Here is a 24,742-nt window from a genome sequence, read left to right as displayed (position 1 = left end):
CTCTGCTTAGGAGGGGTTTTTGCCTTCCCTAAGCAATTGCTGTAAGCCAAACTGTCCCAGAGAGGCAGAGCCTGGCTCACATTTAGGGTGTATGTGAGTAAAAGCCATTACAGCCCCCAACCTCCCCCAGGCACCGATGCGCTGTCAGCCCTGCACATCAGAAGTAAATGCTTCCCTGCAAGTGCCCCTCAGAAGGTTCCCTGCAAAGGATCCACATAAATACGACTGCAAAAATGCCATTTAACTGTTAAAACCACTCAAAGAAACCAGTTCCATCTCCTTCTGTGCTCAGCTCAGGGGAGCTGCTGCCTTAATCTACCTCCGTGCCCTGGGGATGTTTGGCTGCTTTGCTGCTGGCCAAGACTAAAAGCAATAATAATAATTATTTATTATTATACATGTTAATAACAAACATTAATAGAATTATAATAGTTATTAATAATTTTAAAAATAATAATAAAAACCTTTAAATGCAAACACTTTTCTCATGGGCTCAGTGGGTGCCTGAGGTGAAGATTTCCATGCTCATCCCTCATGCTTGGTTTTGTTCTCTCTGTTCCTCTTCCTTTAAAATCCCTGCCACAGTTTATCTGGGTGCCCCATTGCTGCTGCTGAGAAATTAGCCAAATCACATGAAAAGCAACAAACCCAGTCTGGTGATCCTTCAAAGACCAGCTCCAACTCCGACCGGATACTCAGGTAAGTGGGACCACAGCAGGTAACGCTGCCCCAGCCCCCCCTGTGCTGCCACGCTCACAGGAGCATCCGTCACGGCTCCTTCCAGCTGCATCTGGATACTGCTGAGCCCTGTTATTATCATCATAGGTCTTGCCAAGGTGGGGAGATACTTAATTGATGATCCCAGGGAGGGCATTGAGGACAATGAATTGCTTCTGTAGCATCAATTAACGCTGAGGCGACAGGCCAAAGGGTTTCACCAGTGCAGCAGAAGGCATTTGTGCCGATCACTCTGCAATGCAAACTGCCAGAGAATGATGGCTATTATATTAGCATTATAAGTAGGGTGGGCTTAGGGAGTGGGAGGAGGAGATTTAGGCTCCATATAAATCACTCGATGGCAGTTTCACATGAGTCCACTCGCTTTTCTCCCTTAGCCCGCACGGTTCAGAGGAGAGGAGCCTGCCACTCGTTGCCAAACCAGTCACATTTATTCTGTTATTTCACCCATCTCTATCTTCCTGGGAGAAAGGGCTGTCTCACATGAAGGATATCCCTGGTAGCTGCTGGCTTCTGTGGCTGATGTGATTCATGAGCCTACAGATGGAGCGTAATATGGTTAGTTATTTTGCAACGAGAGCAGGATAAAACCCGCAGTACAAGCCCTGAGCAGCACTCCCACAAAGGCTTCAAGGTCTGATTAACTTATTTCTTTGCTCCCCAGGACTGCTGGGCACCCTGGTGCTCCAGCACTCGCTGCTTTGGAAAGGCCATTTAGGGCCATTATTTATTTATTTGCAGCGGAGCCATCACGAGGATGGTCCATGCTCTGAGGAGCTCCTGCTCTGAGGACTCGCTGGTGGAAAGAGGTCATGGGAAGGAGAATAACAATAGGCCATTTATATACAATTTATATGCAAGACAAATTGATTCCTGATAGGCAGCTCAGCAGAAACGGGTCTTTAAGAAGGACTCTGCAGGCAGGGAAGAGACCTTGGTGCCTTTGCAAAGAACCTGCAGCAGGGAGCAGAGGTAAACTGGGGTCCTCAAACCTTCATGTGCTCTCCTGTGCCCTAAATGAGTGATGCTCAAGTGTCTACTGCTGTTGGAAGATGCTGCCACACTATAGCAGCCTTCAAGGATATTGGTTTGGATGAGATTGGCACCTCAGAGTTTTGCTTGAGAAAGAAGGAGAGAAAAAGGGAAAATATGGAAAAAGAAAAGAAGGAATCCAAGAGACCCAAGCTAGATGCACACTAGAGCAAGAAGAATGCCACTGCTCCCCTCTTCCCCAGTAACCCCTCAGGGGCAAGGTGCAGCTACACATTCCCATTGAGACTGGTCCCCTCCTAACAGCCGTCTCCTCAAGGAACAGAGAAATCACTGTTGCTCATTGTTTCATCCGCAGGCCTATGTGCTTTGTGAAGCAACTGGAGATCCCTCAGTACGGAAGCTACCGGCCCAACATGGTCCCTGCAACCCCCCGGGCCAACCTGGCCAAGGAGCTGGAGAAGTACTCCAAGGTCACCTTCGATTATGCAAGTTTTGATGCTCAGGTTTTTGGCAAACGCATGCTTGCCCCAAAGATTCAGACTAGCGAAACCTCACCTAAAGCCTTTAAATGTAAGTCGGGAGCAGGGATGGGCTGGGTTTTGCATATTCTGCCTTTCTCGGTGTATTGCGAAGCTCTTGGGATGCTGGGTTTGGGGTGATGGGAGAGTCTTGGGGCTGGGCTGCTGGATCCCTCCTGCTGTTGCAGAACGGGAGGAGAAATGGTTGGGAATATTAACCTGAGCGATGTGTCTAGGTGGGATAAGTTACACAGTTGTCCTCAGTCTATCCCTGTTGCTTTGCAGTTCATATCTATTGATCTGTCTTTCCTCATCTAGCTAAATGGATTACAGTTTTCTCCTCTTCCATCTTATATATGAGCCACTCCACACATTTGTCTTCTCTGCTGTGCTCCGCTCTCCAGCTCTGCTACCTATCGATCATCCACCTCCTATGTCCCAGCTCTTTCCTATCATAGCCACCCACTTCTGCTCTGTACCGAGGACCTTGCACTGGTTACAGCACTGTGCAAGGAAAGAGTGGGTAATAATGAAATGGCTAAATAAACCCTCAGGGGCTGGGCTGCCAGGAGCAGGAGGGATGCTGCACGGAGAGATAGATGATGCTAAAATCCACCTTCCCTTTGACACCAAATGTGCACCTGAAGACATCTTTTTGAGAGGAAAAGAATTAGATTTAGGAGCCCAGTTTGCAGAAGTCAGCAGCCTCGAGAGGGTTTTCTGTGTCTGGCTAATCCCACTTCCACAATCCTGCTTAATCCTGATGCAGCTGCTCTCTAAAAAGTGCTCGTACTTGAAAGCATCCCGGTTGTTGCACTACAATGGAAGCGCCCTTTATTGCAGTACTAAATCTGTACAGGATCAGACAATGAAATTGGATGGAGGCCAGAGAGCACAACTGCCACTGTCATCCTGGGTTAGGGCTGATGGAAAAGTAATTTGTTTCCCAGCACAAGCGATTCTCTCGCTGAATAGATTGTGTTATTTGCAATATTAGCAAAGAATTTTCAGTGTAATTGTACTGACAAAAATAATTCCAGCAGACCCACTAGGATAATCCTTTCTATTTTTTCTCCTCACTTATTTTACTAATTTGCTGATTGCGAGTCTATTAGTGGTAGAAATACTTACAAAATGGAAAAGCATCGCTGAGCCTCCGGTGTGAAATTGAAATTGGCATCTCACGATCTGGGATATTGTCAGGTTGGGCTGGCAAATACCCACATCCCGCTGCAAAGACATGGATTAAACCGGACTCGAAACCAAGGAGCCATGCACAAGAATAACCATGCGGGCAAAGCTCCAATGAGTTAATCAAAGCGACAAGATGAATATGATTGCCAATCATAGCAGGGAAATCTGTTCCTTTCACTGAGAACTTATTTGAAAGAGATCTTCATCCAGAGGGATTTATATTGCCCTGCATGTGTGTGCATAACTCCCATTAATGTCAATATGCATTATATACGCACACAAGGAGGGAGAAAGCAGGCCTTGGGAAGATTAGCATTTTATAGTGCCTTATATGACTAGTTTGTAATGGGAATAATGAAATTGCTTTGCTCTGTAGCCACATCAACCAGGATTGTCTTGCTGCTTTTGCTGCCATCAAGCCAAAGCTTGAGTCTTTGCTGGGTGAGATTCTGACTGGAAGGGGGAATTTTTTCACCCCCAAATTAAGAATTCGATGATTTTGTTGATGAATTCAAAACACAATCCTGTGAGTGATCAAAATCCGACCATCCCCTGTTTGCACCCACTGAAATCACAGACTTTGCATGGGTCAGGGCCCTCTTAGGACCAGGTTCAGGATTAGGGCAACTCGTATTGTGGGTTGACCCTGGGAAATACTCGCTTTCATTTCATAGGGCGTAAAGAGAAATTGCATCCAGGACTGCACTGTCTTGCACTGTGTTATAGGGCAGCAGAGCAGTGTCGTGGCTGGGTAATAAATCCTGTTATTCAGGCGTACTCTCATGACATGTCAGCTGTCAGAAAGCCCATATTTCAGTGGTGCCATCATTGCGAGCTCGTATTTCATGGCCACGGTTTTGCCATTAATGGAATTCTGTAAATGGTAAGTTTTCAAACGGGCTACAAGAAATCTCCCCGTACGTCAGCTCCGCAGATAAGTTATGAACACAGAGAGAACAATGAAGAAAGAGCCAGGAAGCTTCTCTAAGCTTTCTCCTTTAACCACTTGCACTGAGGAGCAGCTTTGATGAAGGCAAGCACTCATGTTTTGGGGACTTGGGCGCAGTGTCATTAATGAATTAGGTTTTCGCATCATTCCTAAAGCAACAGAATAGCCCGTGGATCAGTAATAACCACAGGCCGCCCTGGATCTGCTCATACAGGGGCTGGGTCAACCTGACTTAAGCTCTCACCGCTCTCCGTGCTGGTTATACATTAACCTTGTGTTGTTCCTTCTGCTTTCATTCCAGCCAAACCTTTTCCAAAGGCCTCTTCCCCCAGCCACAGCCCCTCCAGCAGTTACGTGAAGAGCACTTCATCTTCCTCCACAGGCTTCGACTACTCGCAGGATGCTGAGGCTGCGCACATGGCTGCCACGGCCATCCTCAACCTCTCCACCCGCTGCTGGGAGATGCCAGAGAATCTCAGCACCAAGCAGCAAGAGGCCCCTGGCAAGGTGAGCTGAGCGTGAGCGCGGCTCCAGCTGCCACAGAGTGGGTTAAAGCTTGAAGTTTGGGATGGGAGAAATACCCTTTTTTAACCCTTCCTTTCATTTCAATGTTTAAATATAGAGGGGATGCAGAAACTCATCACGTCACCCTCTAGCTCCCTGCTTGGGGTGATGCAGTTTGGAGGAGGTAATCTTGGCTCTTTGTGTGTTATGGAGATGTATCATGGTTCAAATGACTCGTCTGAGATGAGCATCATTCCCAGCCAGAGTCTGAGCTGGTTTCAGTTGCTCACTGCTCTGTGTCTGATGCCATTTGAGATCCCCCAGTTGTGTCCAGGCTGATCTCCAGCTATTTTTCAGAGGGATGCAGGTTTTCCACAAGTCCTGGGTTGCACTCCCAGCCTTGGGCAGATGTCTCAGATACCATGGGGCATCTTAAATGGCACTAGATGCCTGCGTTCAACAACTGAGCCATAAAACCACATTGCTGGTCGTACAGGGCACGTTTCTGAACTATTTATGAAAGAGCATCCTTTTTCATTCAGTTCCTTCTAACTGACTGTGGAGAGGATGGGACATGAATAACCTGCCCCCTGCACTGCAAAAGACAAACGGGGGCAAGATGCCCACTGGGAATTGCTGGCAGCTGCTAACGTTGGGCATGTTTCCAACCTTTCAGTCCATGGACATTGAGGTGGATGAAAACGGGACTCTGGATTTGAGTATGAACAAGCACCGCAAGCGGGAGAGCACCTTTCCCAGCAGCAGCAGCTGCAGCAGTAGTCCCAGCATGAAGTCCCCAGACGTGTCCCAGCGCCAAAACAGCACCAGTGCCACAAGCAGCACCATGACCTCCCCCCAGTCCAGCCAGACCTCCCGCCAGGATGAATGGGATGGGCCCATTGACTACACTAAACCAAACCGTCAGCGGGAAGAGGAGCCAGAAGAGGTGAGAGGTGACTTTTGATACTTGAATAATGCCTCTTGTGGGACTGAATGCCATGGTCGCTTGTGCAGTTGTCCTGTTTTCCCCCAGAACCCCTAATTTGTCCCTTGAGCTAGGTGCTGCTGAGGATGAGTGCGGGGGGATTGCACTCATCTTCATCCCTCCAAAACCTTGTGAAAAACCAGGTGTAAACCCCTGTACAGACATGGTTTCCACATTTTTCCTCTAAAACAGTGAAATTAGAGACTATTGGATCTCTGGTTTGGGTACCACAGAGGGTGTTGGTAATGCTGCGCTAACTCACAACTGGGATGAACCTGGGATTCCACCTTTTCCCATTGCTCAGCAGCAATGACCACCACGACAACCACTTTTCCCATCTGTTTTCCTGCAGTCAGAGCCTGCTGCCCACTCTTTTGCCTCCTCGGAAGCTGATGAGCAAGAAGTGTCAGAGGAAAACTTTGAAGAACGAAAATACCCAGGGGAGGTGACTTTAACCAACTTCAAGCTTAAATTCCTCTCCAAGGACATCAAGAAAGAGCTGCTCACGTAAGTCCTGCCCCCAAGACCTATCAAATATGTACCCAGCACAGCCAGGCTGGTGGGAGACAAAATGTGTTCTTGCAGGATACATGGATGGGGGCTGTCACGGCGCATCTCACATTGGAGAACCTTGCTCATGTCTATGTAGTTATGGCACTGGGTGGGTGGAAGCACAGACCCAGGTCTGTTCTGTTAGATGGGGTATTGCTCTGCATCCAAAATGATCTCGAAATTAGTGGTTAATGTTCAGAGCCTGACCCAAGTGCTGCAGCTTGGACCTGGCTCTGACCTAATGGCAGGTTGGGATCAGTCTGCAGGTTGTGACCAGGATGTCCCAGCAGATCTGCTGTTCTTGGCTTTTCCTGTGCATTTGACTTTCCTATATGTTAAACAGGGCATGGTTTTGCTGACCCTATACAACACAGATTGTTATCTGGTGATGCAGCAGGAGGCTGAAGGAACAGGCAGGCAGGGAAGAGATCCATGGGGGCAGAGCAGCAGCAGCTTCTTCCCTAAATGAGCCAAGCACAGAGCAGCTGCCCTGTGCAAAGCTCTAAAGGCTTTTTAAAACCCAGCAGTGATATGAACAGCAATTTCTGAGGTAGAGCCTTGAAATCCTCCTGTGCTTTAATTGAATTACAAGGATAGAGAAATTTCCTAAATATAAATAGCCTTGGAATAAATAAATGGTGTTATGGGCAGCCCTGAGACTTCTCTCCCTGTTTAGCATCCTTGCTCCTTTCTGGCCCAAGGGCTGTAATGAATTAGCTGTAGTTAACACAGGAGCAGACTTGCCCACTGTGTCTGTTTGATGCTCCAGGGCTGGGTGTAGCTGATGGCAGTTGCTGTGAAGATGCTCCTCACCTCTGTCACCCTCCTGTTGGTGCACGAGTGGGTACCATGTACATCACTGCTGCTTGAGCATCTTCGTATCAGCGCTGGCTCTAGGGCTTGCTGTGTTTGTGAGGGTGTTGTGGCTGTGAAGAGGATGCAGGGGTAAGCCCCTTGAGTCCTCTTCTCCTCCCAGCTTGGGCTGAACTGTCCCAGGATATCCCTGTGGTGTCCCGGGACATCCCCACTCTTGCATACCTTGGGCAGGCAGGGCATGACTGGGCCAGAGACCCACTGCTCAGGCACAGACTGGGTTTTATTCCCTGGACACCCACAAGGAATGGCACCTTTTTCCATCACTGCACAAGGGCAATTCACAGGGAAGGCAGCAGAAAGGGAAGGGGGGAAATGTAGCAGACGGGATGTGGCAGCTTCTGCCCATCCTCACTTTAGGATCCCTCAGGCGCATCAATCGGAGATTACTTTCATTCCCTTTGTGGAGTGAACAGTATTTCCAAGCTTTTATTTGCAGATACAAGGGCTGGAAGAAAGAAAACCATTTCATAAAGCTGAAATCTGAGGCTTTCAAGGAATAAGCTGATTCCTGCAGCTTCAGTATTGCAAATATCATCCACATTGGCAGCACCCAGACATGGAGCTCATGCCCGTTTGTCCATGCCACCCAACCAGCTGCTTCAGTTCTCCCACTGCCATCGAGCAAACCAAGCAGTTCCATATTCCAAATGTTTTCTCCACATTTCCTACAGTTTTTTCCATTTTTTTGTAGTTTTTTTTTTCAGGATCTTTGTGATCTTTTGGGGGATAAAAGAGGAGGAAGGGCAGCTGATGGGGAAAGAGCTGGTTTACTTGCATGCAAACATTAGACACACACTGAGATCTGATGGAAGGAGACAGCTTTGCAGATCCATAGCTCTCGGATGAATCCATTCACTTATCCTCCTTCTTCTTCTTATCCAGTTGCCCAACCCCAGGCTGTGATGGCAGTGGACACATAACAGGAAACTATGCCTCTCACCGCAGGTGGGTCAACCTTTGGCTCATGGTTTGGGCTCCAAAGACATCTTGATTTTTGCCCTTTAGTTTGGTTCTGGTTCCTCCCCCTTCTGTTGCCCCTCTCCCTCCCCAGCCCTTTTTCTTTTTCCTTTTTTCCCTTTTTTTTTTCCCCCTTTTTCCCTTTTTTTTTTTTTGGCTTATCCAGATATTCCATCTCTTCTCTTTCAGCCTTTCTGGTTGTCCTCTTGCTGACAAGAGCCTCAGAAACCTCATGGCTGCCCACTCTGCTGACCTCAAGTATGTTTGCGCTCAACTTGAAACTCCTTTTTTTTCTTTATTTCCACCCTTTTTTCTCTCTTCCTCCCATCCTTCCCCCCGTCCTCTTGCTCTGCTTTTGCTTTTCCATCCCTTCCCTTCTCCTTTCAAAGAGCCGATCAAAATCCACCTGTGGGGAGCAGTGATGGGGTCTAACCTCCAGTACTGCATTGAAGAGAGGCAGTGGCATGGAGAAAGGCTTATTTTTGGGAGGGGGGATCAGGGCAGTGATAAGAAATAAGCTGGATCCCAGGCAGATTTCCTTTGGGAATTCCTTCCCACAAGGAAAACGTCCTTCTTTTTCATTTGGCTTCTTTTCCCTAGTTTGTGCCTTTTCAGTCAGTGTTTTTGTATGCCTTTCAAATAATCCAAAGCCCAGATAAAGACACATACTTTATGTTGGGGAAGAGGCACAGCTGGGAAAATACCCTCAATTTTAGGGGCCATTCAGGATATAGTGACAGTCGGTTCCTATTAATTTCCATGGGAATTTGATTTGTGAGAGATCATGGACACACTCAGTGAGGCTGGACCCAGAGCCAGGGGTAAAGGGCTCATGGGCACCCGAATCCCTGTGTTCCCACTTCTGATCCTGAAGGGAGGAATCTGGTTTTGCCACTTTCATTCAAATATATTCCTTGGAATCCCATTTGCAGCTTTGTTTCTGTCTTCCCCAAACTCATTTTCAGTAGGAGCTTATTCTTCACAAGAGGGTTTCCCAAATGCTCTCTTTGGTTGCTTCCCCTAAAGAGAGGTTTAATAGAAATAGTATTTAAAGTGATGGAGACACTGGTGGGACCCTAAATCTCCTCCACCCAACCTGCACCTTTGGGGGAAACCTCATTTAAATCTGTTTTCAACATCTCTCCCATGGATCCAGGTTATCTTTGGAGGCCGATTCTCCTCTGAGCTCCCTGCTTTGAATCCAGTTTCAGGATTATTTAGACACTGAAATCTATAACTGAAGAACCTCTACAGAGAGGAAAACCTCATGGAGGACTCCACATTGCATAGGCTTATAATGAAAACCAGTAATGCCCTGTGTCCTGTGTGCTGGCAGTGATGTTGAAGCCATACTAGAGTCAGGCAGGAGCCCCTTTGGACATTAAGGTGATTGGTAAAGTCCCAAATCCCTGTTTGGTGCCCTGTAGGGCAGTGTGGGGCTGGGACTGCTCCATACTCCACCACCAATGCGAATCCTTGTGTTAGGAAAAATGCTTGTTAAAAGCCTGCTCCTTATCACAAAGGTGGAAAAGTAGCTGGATTAGTTGATATTAATAGAATATGCAAGTGGATGAAAAGGACTCGCATGATTAGCACTAAGTACACTTAATCATGCATTATAGACAATATACACTTTGAAAAGGACCTCTTAAGAGAGCTTTGCTGAACTGGTGTTTCTCCAACAGCCTTAAAGAATAGCCAGTGATCAGGCAATTAGTGTTACAGATATTAAAAGCTCTCAGGAACAGTGACCATTTCTAGTAAGGACCTGGAGATAAAGCAAACTGGGTTGGTCCTCAGAGAGCATCACTCCAAGCCTTGGTGGGCAGCATCCCCCACTCCCCTTGGGTACCCAGTGTCAGTGCTTTGTATCAAAATACTGTGTAAAACAGAGGAATTCTGGACAAATCAAAGCTTTTAAATGTTATTTCCCAAAGACTATTATGTCCTAGTGAGGATGGGAGCAGAGGAAGGAGGAAGGGAAAGAGGATTTGGAGATATTACAGATAGTGCAGACAGAGCTTTTTACAACTTCAGATAAGGCCATGTCAGTGTTTCTATTATAAATTCTATTTCAGGGGTTAATATACCTGGTATAAAAAAAAAATAGCTCCAGGCTGGAACATGCAATAAAAGGTCTCTGTCGGTATGATTTGTCTCCAGATAATTAAAAATGAAAATCAAATTACTTCTCTTCCCCTCTTTAAAAGTCCTGCAAGGCAAAAGGAGTGGGTTTATAATTCCATCCCGCCCTGAAGCAAGAACAACAAAGGAAGAGTTTTGCTTTCTACTTTAATAGCACATAATAGGGAGATGTCACTGCCATCTCCTCAACCTGTACTTCCAGATGCGCTAGGGAGCGTGCATCCTCACTGAGGTCCTGCTGGATGCGTCCCTTCTCTTAGTGCACCAGCCCTGTGTGTATTTATGTTTTCCTGGGTCTGAGCATGCTGAGCTTGGCTCCTGACTTAGTCTCCCTGACACCCTTCTAGGACCAGGACATGTCCCTGCTCTCCCACCTTAGATAAGGTGCTCCACCAATGGAGACAATTCATTGCCCTACAAATGCCAAACCCTTCCCAGAGCTGGTGCAAAAAAGAGAATTTTGGTATTTTGTGACCAAAAAAAAACAAACCCAAAAGGACTTTTATAAAAGGCTCTTTCCAAGCTGCAAAGCTAAGGGCATCTGTGGAAATCACTGCTCCAGTCACTCTTAGGGGCCAGAGCTGAGACCTTCAGTTGGGCTTCCTTTTGGTGGTGGCCGAGGTGTCCAGAGCTGTAGGCTATTGTTCTGGGTTTTGCCTAGGCTTATGCCCAGCCCAATGGCCATGGATGGCATCTGCTGTCTCTTTATGGCTTCAGGATGACATCCATTGTCCTGAAGGTCTCTTATTTGGTTTATTGTCATCTCCTGAGCTGTCCCCTTTGTGAGGATGGGGGACAGAAGCTGGGAGCCACCATCCACTGTGCTCCCAACATCCCACTCTTCCCACCGATGCTCCTCTCCAACACCCCCATCATGCAGTGATACATTGACTCCGGTGGATATTCCAGGCCTTGTTCTTATGGAGGGAGAAGGGGCAGGATGAAAAACCTGCTTCTGTGCTGACAGCCCCTCAGTTTCTCTTTGCAATGAGCTGCTGCAAAGCACCGATCCCCTGCTCCCATCCCCAGGCTAATCTGAGCCTCCCTTTCCTCTGCAGGTGCCCTACTCCTGGTTGTGATGGCTCTGGTCACATAACAGGAAATTATGCATCGCATAGAAGGTAAGATCTCCCTTCAATTAGTTTTTCTGTAGCTTCTTTCTGTTTTGTTTTGATTTGGGGGGTGGGGGGTGCTTCTTCCCCCTGCAGTGGGCAGAGTTGTAAAGTTCTGAATAAAACATTAATGTTACTGACAACTGAAGCCTATTTTCATCTCTTTAATCTGACTTCTCTTTTTTTTTTTTTCTGATGTTGCCAGCATCTGATTAGAAGCTCCTTTCAACAGCATAAAAGACAAAGGGTCAGATTTTAGCTGATGCAATGTTCCTGTTAATAATGCTACCTATTTATGACTTCTATTATCACTTTAGAGCATTAATAGCAGAGATCTGAGCCTTCTGTTTCAACAATTCCATTAAACATCGCAGGCTGTTAGCAGAGATCTTCTTATCTAGACACCATTAATTACTGTCCATCTCCCTCAATTTCTGATTATCTTTTTTTTTTCCTCCTGACTTCTCCTCGTGATGTGAAGCTGCAAAGCGAGGGAGATCAAAAACACTGTGCCAAATGCAAGGGAAAGCTGACTGAAGCGGGGGAATAGCAAATGCAGTGATTCTGCCAGTGAGACAGGCCTTTCTTCTCTTTTTAACCACAGTCTGTCAGGCTGCCCTCGTGCCAAGAAAAGTGGGATCAAGATCACCCCGACAAAGGATGACAAAGAAGACCCAGAGCTGATGAAGTAAGTCTGGAGATACCTCCCGAGTGGAGCCTTTCGCTCTATCCCCCTTTGCCTCGCACAGATTTACGTGGAGCAGCACAATGATGCTCAAAGCATCATCTGCCCACGCTAGAGCCAAAGCTCGTCTGTTGGTTTGGGGAGGAATTTTTCCCTAATCCCCAAAATGGTGTTGTGATGTTGGAATGTGATTGGGCAGTGGGGAGGTAATGGTGTATTTGGCTTTGCGGATGTGAAAGGTAAGCTGGTAGGGTGCAAGCTGTTCCTCTCCTACCTGTGCTTTATATAATTCCTAAAGGGTTGTAAATGAGGGTAAAACCCCACAGGCAAGCAGAACGTTGCAGGTTTTTCGGCATCAGTGGGGAGGTGAGGGGTGCTGGTGGTGCTTATCTCCTAGGAATGCAGCAGAAACAGGAACTGAGTGCAACTAGGATCCAGTAACCTGGACTTACATGTGTTTTGTAGGGTCTTTGCTATGGCTGAATACCCAAAGCAAACAAAAAGCCTTTCTCTCTGCCTCAGGCTGAATTTTTCTAAACATCCCAGGGGATTTATTCCTAGTGGGAATGGAGATTTTAAATCCCTCAGCTTTCGTTTGCTGTGAAATCCATTTGTCCTGACTTTTAGCAAGGCTGAGCATCACGGGCTCAGCATCCAGAGCCTGATGTGAGGTTCAGGGTCTGCGTCTTGACCTCTCATGCTGCTACAGGACATCAAAGCTTTTACAGCAATGCTGGGGCTAACACTGACTCCAAGATCCTAATCCAGAGCATTCCCAGCTTTTCCAGGGCCTGTCCACTCACCCAGCAAGTGCAGGCGGAGAGGGATAAAGAAAACCCTGTTAACCCCATCCGAGCTTCCATTTGCTAGGAGCACCGGTGTATCTGCCCAAACCCCTTTGGCTCAGCAGCCTGTCCCCAGATGCATCTATTTTGGCTCATTTTAGCCCTAGGGCAGGTCTTGCCCTTGCAGAACACAGTGAATACCTCTGTGTATGTGGGGTTTGCCCTGGACCAGAGGCTGAGCCGGAGCGGGAGGCTGGGGGAGCGGAAGAGCCCTGCGGGAAACGGGGATGCGCCAGCCGGGGGAAGGACCTTTAGGAAGAAGATGGTATTTGAGCCATCTGCTGTGTTCTCGGCATACAGGAAGGAAAGCTCCCGGTTAAATGAGCCGTGTGGTAATTAGCAGGAGTTAGCCGAGTTTATTAAAAATTAAGCAACTTCCTCAAGAATCTGTGGGATAAAAACTCCGCTTTTGGCTCCAGTACGTTGCTGCTGGTGGTGGAATGCTGTGCCATTAACCACCGACACAAAGGAGGAAAGGGCAGCAAATGCTGTTGCGCGACTCCCAGCTGCTGCACTGTTCACATTTGCTTCTTTTACTGCAGCCAGAGCCCCTGGTTGGGTGGTTGTTCCTCCCTATGTCTTCACCCAGGGATGTGTGCCCTGTGGGATGGGGAAGTCAGGGCTTTGCTCTTTCCTGCCTCACTCAGGGCTGGGACCAGTCAGAAATGAGCCCAGTGGCTCCTCCAGTGTTGGGTTCTTTGCTCATCTCAGTCTTCCTTCTGGCAGGTTAAAGCCTTTCCCCTTGTCCTGTCCCTACAGGTCCTTGTCCAAAGCCCCTCTCCAGGTTTCTTGTAGCCCCTTTAAGCACTGGAGTTGCTCTAAGGTCTCTTCAGAGGCTTCTCTTCTCCAGGCTGAACACCCTGTATACCTTAACCTAGTCCACCCTAAAAATGCAACTGCCAGGAAGGTGAAGTGGCAAGAAATGGGGTTGGGTTTTCTGACTATAAAGCTGGTTCTGGCCTTGGAGGCTCACTGTGGCTCTGCTGCTTGCTGAGTGTGGGTGCAGGTAGTGCCGGGTGGGCTGTGAGGGTCTCAGTGGCATAAGGACGTGAAAGCATTCCCCCTCTACCCCATGGCACAGGCAGGAGCTCCTCTGAGATGCACAAAACAACCCAGCACAATGACCCCTTCCCTGCTGCCTTCCCCCAGCTCAGTGCTCACAGCAAGGTGCGCCCGGTGCGGGTTTGCATTAAGGAGCTTTGGCTCTAATTCCCTCCTCCACCTGCACCGGGAGCCACTTGGAACCCAGCCGAGATTTGCACATCACCACTGAGGGGAAAGTCATCGAGTCCCTGTTGTTTCTGCTGTTCATCCCTCGAGTAATTTCCTACAGACATGACTGAACAGATCACCTCAACCTTCAGCCCAGCCCTGGCATCAAATGGGAGCATCCACAGGTGCCGAACTGATCAGACACTATTGGTGCTTCTCTTAAATAATACTAATAATTAAAGAAATAATCCTAATAGCAAAGCCCCATCCAGCTCTTTTGCATCACGAGGCTCTGGTTTATTTGTTAACAATGAAAGTTAAATTAACAGTGTAAAATATGTAATGGGTGGGCTGTAACGGCTGCGTGCTAAACGCTGGGGTTTGTCTCGTTCTTGCTCTACCTCCACCCCCCTTCCCCATCCTTTTCCTCCTGAGGATTCAGTAATTTGCTCATGATCATATAAAAGCAATGATGTTATGAATTTACTGAGGATCCTGCTGGCAGGGATATTATAAGTGAATTGTGCTGCATTTGCAGCTGATTAAAATCAAGATCAGCAGTTTTCAAATTATCTTGGGAAAGGGCTGCGTGTACAGAGCCCCCCCCCCTTGCTGTCATCTCCCTTTTGTATGAAACACAAACAATCAGGGCAGTGAAATGCAGCTCGTGATTTGCAGGAGCAGCTCAATGGGTGTTTTGCTGGGGAAACTGAGTCCCTAAGTGCTTCCAAAGCCAGGATACAGGGGTTATTTCTGCCATTTCTTAGCTATTTCCACCTTCCCTTCTTTTAGAGCAACCTCCCTTGAGTAATAAACTTTAAGCTGTATTTCTTATTGACCAGTATCTTTACAAACAAATGCAAGCTACAGCAGAAACACTAATAGACACAAAGGGCTTTGTGGAACGGCTGAATTTAGTGAGTATGCCATTAGGTGGGGAGGATGCGAGCAGGAAGGAGATGCGCTTTAGAGAGGTCCTCATCCTCTCGGCAATCAGCACAAGTCGTGTCTGTGCTTCCACAACACCTCTCACACCTCATGTATGCCTGAAACGGTGGCAGAAGCACAAGGATGGGAAGGCTGGTGAGCGTAATTCCCACTGTCATCCCCTTGAGAGCATAGATTTATCTCTCTGTAGCCATGGAGTGTGAACCAAGAAGAGGAGGCAAGTGAGGCTGAGCAGTGCCACAGGGTCTATTTGTCTTGTCTTAACAGATACAGGCTCAGAAACCCTTCAGATACCTCATTGCACAGGTTGCAGCCTGTTGGGCTTCCAGGGCAGGGACTAGTTCATGGGAAGGGTTATGTCCCTGTGAGTACAGGCAGCGCTCCCACATCATATTGACTTACTGTAGGGCTGAACGCTCTGGTTCCTGCTCATCCCCAATCTCCTTACTTCCCTCTTCATTCCTGTGCTGTAATTCCCTGTGCCCAGGTGTCCGGTTCCTGGTTGCGTTGGGCTTGGACACATCAGTGGCAAATACGCCTCCCACCGGAGCGCCTCGGGGTGCCCCCTGGCAGCCCGCAGGCAGAAGGAAGGATCACTCAATGGCTCCTCCTTTTCCTGGAAGTCATTGAAGAACGAAGGCCCGACCTGCCCTACCCCAGGCTGCGACGGCTCTGGCCATGCCAATGGGAGCTTCCTCACTCACAGAAGGTAAATCACAGCGTTGAAATCATTGTGAGTGTGACACTGCCATGGACTAACCCATCAGTGTGCAGATGCTGCTTGAGCATCGGTCAGCTCTACATGCAAGGCTCAATAGCTGGAGCTTTATGTGCTGACCTCACGTTGCTTTGAGGTTGCAATTTTCTACTTAGAAGTAAATGCATAATTGTTTTAATACTGCAATAGTGATAATCGGGGAATCCCAGCCAGGTTTGGGTTGAAGGGACCTTAAAGCTCCTCCAGCTCCAACCCCTTCCACGGGCAGGGACCCCTTCCCCTGGAGCAGCTTGCTCCAAGCCCCTGTGTCCAGCCTGGCCTTGAACACTGCCAGGGATGGGGCAGCCACAGCTCCTCTGGGCACCCTGTGCCAGCGCCTCAGCACCCTCACAGGGAAGAGCTTCTGCCTAAGAGCTCATCTCGGTCTCCCCTCTGGCAGGTTAAAGCCGTTCCCCCTTGTCCTGACCCTATAGGCTCTTGTTCACAGCCCCTCTCCAGCTTTCATATAACCTCTTTAGCTACTGGAAGCTGCTCTGAGGTCTCCCTGGATGGAACTAGATTCAGCAAAATAAAGGAAATTGATAATATAATGTCCTTTCATTAGCATGCCAGACAGGACTTGGGTACCCCAAACAAAGGTTTCATACCACTCACCAGACTCATCTCACCTTCCTGACCTGGCATAGCCCCTCCTCTAGGAAATGGTGTGCTGTTTAATCTTTGCTCGAGAAAATTGCTCTCGCTTTATAAATGAGGAGTTTTGTGGCATTATTCATAAAGCAATTTCCTCTGTGCCATAAAAAGCTTTTACAAGAACCGTCTCACAGCATGAACTCCACCAAATGGTATGAGCTGTTGTTGGGAACATAAGCACCTATAAATACCAAAAGTTCATGAAACCCATTTTTAATTGCTTTTCAGTTTGTCGGGGTGCCCAAGAGCTACTTTTGCTGGGAAGAAAGGAAAACTCTCAGGGGATGAAATTCTCAACACAAAGTTCAAGACCAGCGATGGTAAGGACTTGTACTCCTTTTGCCTTGCGGTGTATAAAGGTCTTGGGTCCATGAACCTTTCTTTGCAGACCAGTGGTGGGGGAATTCAACAACTCAAACCTGGCTGCAGGTTTGCAAGGATGACTTGTGCCATGAGCACCCATTCCTTGGGTTTCTGGGTGTTGGGGGGTGGTACCAGCACCGCTCCTGAACGACACAGTAAAGAAGGAGTTTCCATAGTGAAATTCCAGGCAAGTAAAAAATGATGCTGAAGTAGTAGGTTTTTGTGGGGTTTTTAATCAAATATTCACTGGCATTTTTACAAACCCCTTGCAGTCGTTCAGCAATTTCCACCTATTCAGGGCTTTTAATCCTGAGATATTTCTGGATGTGGAATTTTGTTAGCGATGGCATTTCGCGTTTCCAGTTCTATTACTGAGGTTTCTGTGGTATCTGACAAGGTTCAGGCATTTAACTTGAATACTACTATAGTTTGGAACCTATAAATACTTGCACTCTTCTATAAATACTCCTTTGTTTTATGAACTTCGTAATTTCTAATCGAGACATGCATTAGTTTGTCAAATGGCATCTTCCCAACCTTTGAGTGACCCAATTGACCTTGCAAGGGATGTGCTGGACCCCAACTGCTACACTGTCATTTGCTTTTGCATTTACATATTGACCTATTCAAGTGTCATTGAACTGTGATGATAAAAACCCTTGCTACAGAAAACACACATGTATATAAAGCAGGTGAGATGTGTGTCCTGTTTCAAGGATGCAAAAGCAAAGGTTACTTTGTGAGTAGTGATGTTGGTAACTGCCCATAATCATCTCTCCTGCAGTTCTAGAGAACGATGAAGAGATCAAGCAGCTGAACAAGGAGATCAGTGAGCTGAACGAGTCCAACTCGGAGATGGAAGCAGCCATGGTGAAACTGCAGTCACAGGTTTGTGTGCTTGGATGTGTATCCAAGCCCATAAATGCATGACTAAGCCCCTCGGGTGGATGGTGGTGGGTACCATCGTGTGAGGGTTGGTGACCCTGCCGTGCTCCTTGCTCTGCAGATCTCCAGCATGGAGAAGAACCTGAAGAACATTGAGGAGGAAAACAAAATCATAGAGGAGCAAAACGAAGCCCTGTTCCTGGAGCTCTCAGGGTTGAGCCAGGCTCTAATCCAAAGTCTTGCCAATATCCGCCTTCCGCACATGGTAAGAACCATTGACAGCGCTCACCCCAGCCGGCCCTGATGGAGGCAGCTGTGCCAAACCCAATCCACAGTAAGGGTTATACACAATTAAAGAGTGGAAGAATTTCTCTGCGCACACCTACGTGTCCTTTATAAGATCAGTACTTTTGCCTTATCTCTGAAGCTTGCATTATATCTCCCTTTTGTTGTCATTTTTCTGCTGATCTGCCTTTGTAACTATTGTTCTGTCTCATTACATCTGGGAGCGTTATCGCAAAATAGGAAACTTTATCAAGGGCACCCAGCACCTTTTAGGCTAAGACAGCACAAGCAGAGATCAGGAGGGATTGGATTTCAACGTCAGAAAGATCTTAGAGCTCCTATTATAATGCAGGTAGTTTCAATTCAGTTTTGAATAGCTGGCAGCCAAAGAATAGCATTCTTAAAGAGAGTGTATTTTGCTTAATTTAACAAGGTCTCACAGCCCACAGCATGTTACCATAGAGTTACTGCAAAATGAAAAGCCTGCATTAAAATAGTAAAACCACAAAAGGCTATTAATTACCTTCCCTCTATTCCCAGCAATGTAATTACTGTTGTCAAAACCAGGTGTGTGGAGGGGGGCTCGTGTTGTTGGGAGAAGCTGTCCTCTCACAACTCACGAAGGCCGTGGCAATGATGAGAGGAATGAGCTTTTGATTTCTTTCTTTCTGCCATCTTTTCTCCTCTTTTTTTTTTGTTGGGAATCCTTTTCATTGGGGGTTGTATTTAAATCAGGGCTGGTTGGAGAGAAGCCATCCTCCAGCAGAGCAGTTTTGGATAGCATTCACCCAGCTGCCTAACTGGCAGAAAACCGCTCGCTGAGAGCTATTTTTTTGTCAAGTGTTTGACACATAAAGGTCAAATAAACTGTTCAGCAAATATTTTTTCATGGTTTCAGGCAACTCCAATTAAAGAATGCCCACGAGACTCATCTGCTCATTTTAGTCCTGTTCTTCTTCTTCCTCCCCTGTTTCTTTTCTCCCCATTAACTCAGAGTTAGGCATTTGCAAGGTTACCACCATGCCCCTCAAAAGCAAAAGCTGCAAGCAGCATTCAGCCCAAGGTGACCAGGCTTCTGTCCTAACTTTGCCTTTGATTCCCTCCGTGATGTTTCAGCAGTCCTCCCATCCTCCAGCCCTTCATTTCCATGCCTTAATTCAGCCTCGAGCCTGTCAATCTGCCGGCATGTGCTTAACCTGGTGCTGTTTATAGTTCCATGAGGGCAATGCACATAATTAAGAACCCAGTTAGGATCTGGCTGGAGCAGGGGTTGCACAATGAGATTTCAATACCTGCAGCACCACACGCTAAAAGGCTCCAACGTGGAGACCTTCGGCTGTTGGTACATACACAGATGAGGAGGGGAGATTTAGATTAGATATTAGGAAGAGTTATTTGCTATAAGGGTGCTGAGGTGCAGAGAAGCTGTGGCTGCCCCATCCCTGGCAGTGTTCAAGGCCAGGTTGGACACAGGGGCTTGGAGCAAGCTGCTCCAGTGGAAGGTGTCCCTGCCCATGGAAGGGAGTTGGAACTGGATGCACTTTAAGGTCCCTTCCAACCCAAACCAATGCAAGGATTAATTACAAAGAAACATCTCAGCATCTTCTTGCTCTACTTCTAACACTTTTATTTGGTTTTTTTGGCTGCAGGAGCCAATCAGTGAGCAGAACTTTGATGCATATGTGAACACACTGACTGACATGTACACCAACCAGGAGTGCTACCAGAACCCAGAGAACAAGGACCTGCTGGAGACCATCAAGCAAGCCGTCAAGGGCATCCAGGTTTAGTGGTGCGGGACAGAGATGAGCAAGCACGATGGAAGTATCCCTCCAAATATTCAGGTTTACAAGTTAGAAAACTTGTTTTATGAATGAAAAAAGTCAAAAAGACAAAAAAAAAGGACCAAAATGTAACCAAGAGGCCATTTCTGAGACGTGGAACTGATCAAACTCAATGTTCTCGTTTACTTTAACTTTGGACCTTCTTGAGAAAAGTGGGATTTTTTTCTCTACCTGGATCACGAGGTAGATCAGGATGGAAGGCTGAATTCTCCAGTAGGCTGTGGGGCTTGGTAGCTGGTGAAGAGCAGGCATCTTTCCTGAGTTGCCATGCTCTTGCAGAGTTGATCCAAGGGTTAAAACGTTACAAGAACAGGGTCTTGTCTGATCCAAGACTAGCATCTGACTGGCTTAAACCCTCATGTTGTCTATGGTCCTATGTCCAGATCACCTACTCACACATGAATTATGTTCTGTGTTGCTACAAGTGCTGGAGCTGCAAGCCACCTGTAAATCTGAACCGGTGCTGGGCCTCCCAGCCCCGAAGTGTTCAGATCTCCACTGGGCATGGGAACTCTTTAAGTATTATAAAGTAGCTTATTTTTATTTTCTGAAAGAAATCTGAAGAGCAGTTCTGGATCTCCAGTGGAAAGCGCAATGGAAAAAAGGTTCTCAGGGAAGCTTTTGGAGTTTGCAACTACAGTATTCCTTTGTCTGTCTTAAATATGAGAATAGCTATTATGAATAGGCCAATACCAGATATTTCCTACGGAAGAATTCTTTAATGTGTCATGGTCCGGTGTATATGATTTTTTGGAAGTCTGTTTGGTGACAGTTCTGGTTCTTTTCATTGTTGGGATCACCCTTGCAGTGGCGCAGTACTGCCAGTCCAGAGATCATACATCGAATGCCAGAGAAACGGCTGAGATCGTGATGAACAGCAAAAAAACCCAAGAAACAAAAAACCAACAAGAAGAGAGATGTCAATTAGCGGCCAGCAAAGTGCTTACTACCACCAATCGGTAGTTGATTCCCTACGGGTATCCGCAGGGCAATGGGTATTTTGGGGTTTGGTGTTCTACGCTTGCTGCAAAATCACAGCACAAGCGCTGTAAAAAGGGAGGAAAAAAGAGTATTCAGGTATTGGGTATTCTTCCAAAGAAGCATTCTGTAAGCAGCTCGGTCCACGCAGCCCACTGTGCACTTAAAGAACAACTCAATGAATGTCTCTGCAGCACCCCATGTGCTCTCCCCACGTTCGTTCCCATCTGGAGCTTGCTGTTCCCCTCCTGCAAATGCTTTGGAAACAAAAAGGGGAAAAGCCCCCTGATGGGTCCCAGCGTGGGGCGCATCCTGCATCCCACATCCCTCCCAGCAGCGGGGCGGGCAGAGCTGGGTTGGATTTTGCTGAGCCGTCCTAAAGGCACGACTGTGGTGTCATTTTGAGCCCAATCCTGCAGATATTTGGGGTTTAGGGTGTGATCCATGATTTGGACTTGATGGAAAGCTCCCCAGTGACTGCAGCAGCCACTGGGTCTGTCCTTGGAGCTCACGAGTGACTCAACTCATATTGGCTCCCCTGTTGAGCTCAACAGGGCAGCTGGGGTGGGTGGGTTTGCTCATGTCCGTAAGTGTTTGCAGGATCAGACTTCAGGAGTTCACTTATTTTAGAACCCATTCCAAGTGCAAAAATAGAAAAGAAAGGGGGAAAAAAAAAGAAATAATAATAATTTGAGGTGTTAAAAACACAACGTTCTTAACATGTAAATAGAGTCCAAATTGATTGTGACTGCAATTCAGTTAGTATTTAAAAGTAGAGAAATTGCACTTCCTGGAAGAAAGAGAGGGGAAAAACCCATAAGTAGTTAGTTTAATTATCCTGTAAATTATTTAATTTTGGCAAGATGTATGTAATTTATATTGACAACACCTTCTGTTAACTTTTTTTTTGCTATTTATTTAACTTTTTTTATTTATTAATTTTCTACTGGTTTGAAAAACTGGACACTGCACCATAGGAAAAAAAAAAAAAAGAAAAAGCAAAAAAATAATAAAACCTTAAAATTTAAAACTTTTGACCGTAAAAAAAAACGGATATTCCAAATAAAAAAAAAAAAGGAAAAAAAAAAAAAAAAGAACCCCTATCTCCAACTCCTACTTGGAATTTTGATGCAACCGAGTTATTTTTTATATATTTTGTTATTTATTCTTTTAAGGAAGGGAATTTTTTTAAAGATATTTTATACCTGAGACCTTTTGATAAGTTTTTGGTTTGTTTTTTTGCGGGGGCACTTGAGGGGGGGGAGGGACGGTGGGGCAAAAGAGAGACCTTTTCAGTTCGATCTTTCTTTTCCATTCCTATCGTTTCAGGCACTGATAACAGGAGATGAGAATCATGTATTTATTATTTATTTAATATTTAAGTCGGGGAGGGAGGGGGGGGGGAAAGCATTGACCTGTGCTCTTGTTGTAATTTATTTTGTCGTTTGTGTGTTGGTTACGTGATGACTGAGTACTTGTTTCTGTGAAGGAATACTGTTCCTATTTAAATAATAAAGAGTCACATTGAAAGTTATAGCAGGCTACATGTTATTCTGTGAAAACGAATACTGTGATCTACTTTCCTCAGGAAATGTACTTTGCAGACAGAACTTCCTTATGTACTGGCAGGGTTATTTCGTAATAAAACCCAGTTCTGTTTGTGACTTTAGTTCCTATGGTCTTTCTTCGAGCTGTTGCCAGTGTCCCCAGTGGGTTCCATCCTTCTGCACCGTGGCTTAGAGGGTTGGTGTGTTCCCCCACCTTGGAGCTGTGGACGGGGGCTGCTCACCCCAAACGTGGCTCTCCCCAGTGACTCAATTCCGGGGTTAAAGGGAAATTTAGGCTTGGTTTCTCTGAAGACTTTGAAGAATAAGGAGTTGTCACCATGCAGCCATGCGGGCACCTAAAATCCCACTAGTCCCATGATGGGGAGAATCAAAAGTGCAAGCAAAGGTACGTATTTGTTTACTCATAGACTCATTTAGGTTGGAAAATGCCTTAAGATCATCAAGTTCACCTTTAAACCACGTCCCCAAGCACCACATCTACATGTCCTTTAAATCCCTCTAGGGACAGTGACTCCACCACTGCCCTCGGCTGCTTGTTCCAATGCTTGACAACCATTTGGGGGAAGAAATTATCCCTAATGTCCAGTCTAAACGCCCCTGGAGCAACTTGAGGACTTTTCCCCTTGTTCTATTGCTCGTTACCTGGTAGAAGAGACTGACCCTGACCTTGCTACAACTTGCTTTAAGGTAGTTGTAGAGAGTGGTATGGTCTCCCCTGAGCCTCTTTTCAACAGGTTCCCAACATCCCCAGTTCCTTTGGCTGCTCCTCACAAGACCTGTGCTCCAGAAGGTTGCTGGAGCCCCTTCCCCAAGGCAGGGGGCTGCACCCTGCACCCCTAGCACTCAGCATCCCTCAGATTTCACAGCTTTGTACACCCACAAAGCACGCAAGCAGAGGAGATGCCATCGGGAGCAGTGCAGGAAATGCCAGCACTGGGATGGGACATGGAGACGAATGCTTCCCCCTCCTGGATGTACAAAAAAGCCTCATCAAATTTCTCGCTAAGGTTTAGCTAAAAGGCTGGGAGATGGCTTGGTTTGGTCGACAAGATTTCCTCACTTTTATCCACCTTACTCTAATGTTCACAGATTTCCTTCCTGGAACAACGGAAAGAGTTCATGCCTGGAAGCTGTGGCAATGAAGAGGATTTCTCTCTGGTCTCTGTGTTGGAGATGTCATTACTGGTTGCCGAAACTGCTGTGCTGCAGCTGTAGCGTCCAAGGTGAAATCAGGTAAATCATATTAAAGCCATTCCGAGCTGAGCGAGTTGGGTCAAACGGGAGTTTGAGGCAGGTTCATTGCCAAGAAATTCAATTCTCTGATTAACTAAGCTGAACTTCTCTGACTGTCCCCACACAGAGGCACACGTGCTGCTGGGTTACAGCAGGAGGCGATGCTCACAAATACCCAGAGGTGAAAGGCAGAGTAAAATGGAGCCAAAAGGGTAAAAACTGTAGCCAGAAAAAATTAAAGCAAAGTTTGGGGTAGAAAGATGATTTCTTAAAGCCTTTGCTCAAGCTTGTACATGGCCACGGGTGTTCACTGGAAGGGTTTTGTCTTCATTCGATGTCTGCAAGCTGCCCTGGGGCTGGACAACTGGCAGAGGCTTAAGACAGGCTTATGGGATGACTGAGGAGAGGTCCTCCACGTTCTTCTATCAGCATCTGCCTTTCCTCCCTCTGAGCGGTCAGGTTTAGGACCTGCTTTGCATCCCCAAGCCGTGTGGTCCCAAATGCCTCAGCAGAAACAGCCTTGGGAGCAAGGACTGAGGGTTGAGGAGGTTTTGTCCTCTCCACAGAGGACTGCACAGCTTTAAAGGAGAAAACCCCATGGCTGGCGCACTGTTTCTGAAGGGCATGTAATTGTTTTAGGGGGGGTTCAGCAGACTTTGCACCACCGAGCAGCTCCTTGTGCCAATATTTGCTTATGATGATAGAGCTAATAGACATGCTTGCTTGTCCTTTCTTAACGAATTGCTGTGCTGTATAATAGAGCAGTTAGATTTGTATTAAACTGCAGCTTTGGGAGCCATCACTGTGAGATGTTATCTTCTCTGAACTGGAGTCCTTTATCGCAGGGAAGGGAATTGAATTGGTTTAAGATGGCACACTGTCAGTTTATAGGTGTGCTTAGGAGAGCTCTTAAGCCTCCTCCACCATGCACAGGGTGAGAGCTGGCTGCAGAGGAGAGCAGG

General features: G+C 46.8%; 1 protein-coding gene across 8 annotated transcripts in view; it reads left to right on the top strand.

Annotated features, from left to right (window-relative positions):
* Positions 1-19,966, top strand: part of MYT1 (myelin transcription factor 1) — a 59,305-nt gene extending 39,339 nt beyond the window's left edge. For 5 of the 8 annotated variants that reach the window (XM_057400909.1, XM_057400912.1, XM_057400913.1 and 2 more), the window contains exons 10-23: positions 586-699; positions 2,087-2,301; positions 4,694-4,899; positions 5,573-5,842; positions 6,234-6,388; positions 8,192-8,254; positions 8,456-8,524; positions 11,470-11,532; positions 12,128-12,211; positions 15,701-15,922; positions 16,853-16,944; positions 17,772-17,875; positions 17,994-18,137; positions 19,807-19,966. In XM_057400909.1, coding sequence (XP_057256892.1) covers positions 586-699; positions 2,087-2,301; positions 4,694-4,899; positions 5,573-5,842; positions 6,234-6,388; positions 8,192-8,254; positions 8,456-8,524; positions 11,470-11,532; positions 12,128-12,211; positions 15,701-15,922; positions 16,853-16,944; positions 17,772-17,875; positions 17,994-18,137; positions 19,807-19,947 — 1,942 coding nt within the window. In that variant the 3' untranslated portion in view covers positions 19,948-19,966. Of the gene's footprint in view, positions 1-585; positions 700-2,086; positions 2,302-4,693; positions 4,900-5,572; positions 5,843-6,233; positions 6,389-8,191; positions 8,255-8,455; positions 8,525-11,469; positions 11,533-12,127; positions 12,212-13,154; positions 13,465-15,700; positions 15,923-16,852; positions 16,945-17,771; positions 17,876-17,993; positions 18,138-19,806 lie in introns of those variants that run through there. The other 3 variants (XM_057400911.1, XM_057400910.1, XM_057400915.1) reach the window with 3 other exon arrangements.
* Positions 19,967-24,742: the final 4,776 nt, after the last annotated feature.

Source organism: Pezoporus wallicus, unplaced genomic scaffold, assembly GCF_028554395.1.
Source record: "Pezoporus wallicus isolate ANWC-B61680 ecotype Strahan unplaced genomic scaffold, APGP_CSIRO_Pwel_v1 contig_11133, whole genome shotgun sequence".
NCBI classification, from domain to species: Eukaryota; Metazoa; Chordata; class Aves; order Psittaciformes; family Psittacidae; genus Pezoporus; species Pezoporus wallicus.
Note: the sequence above shows the minus strand (reverse complement) of the source record. Positions and strands in the feature narration are given on the sequence as shown.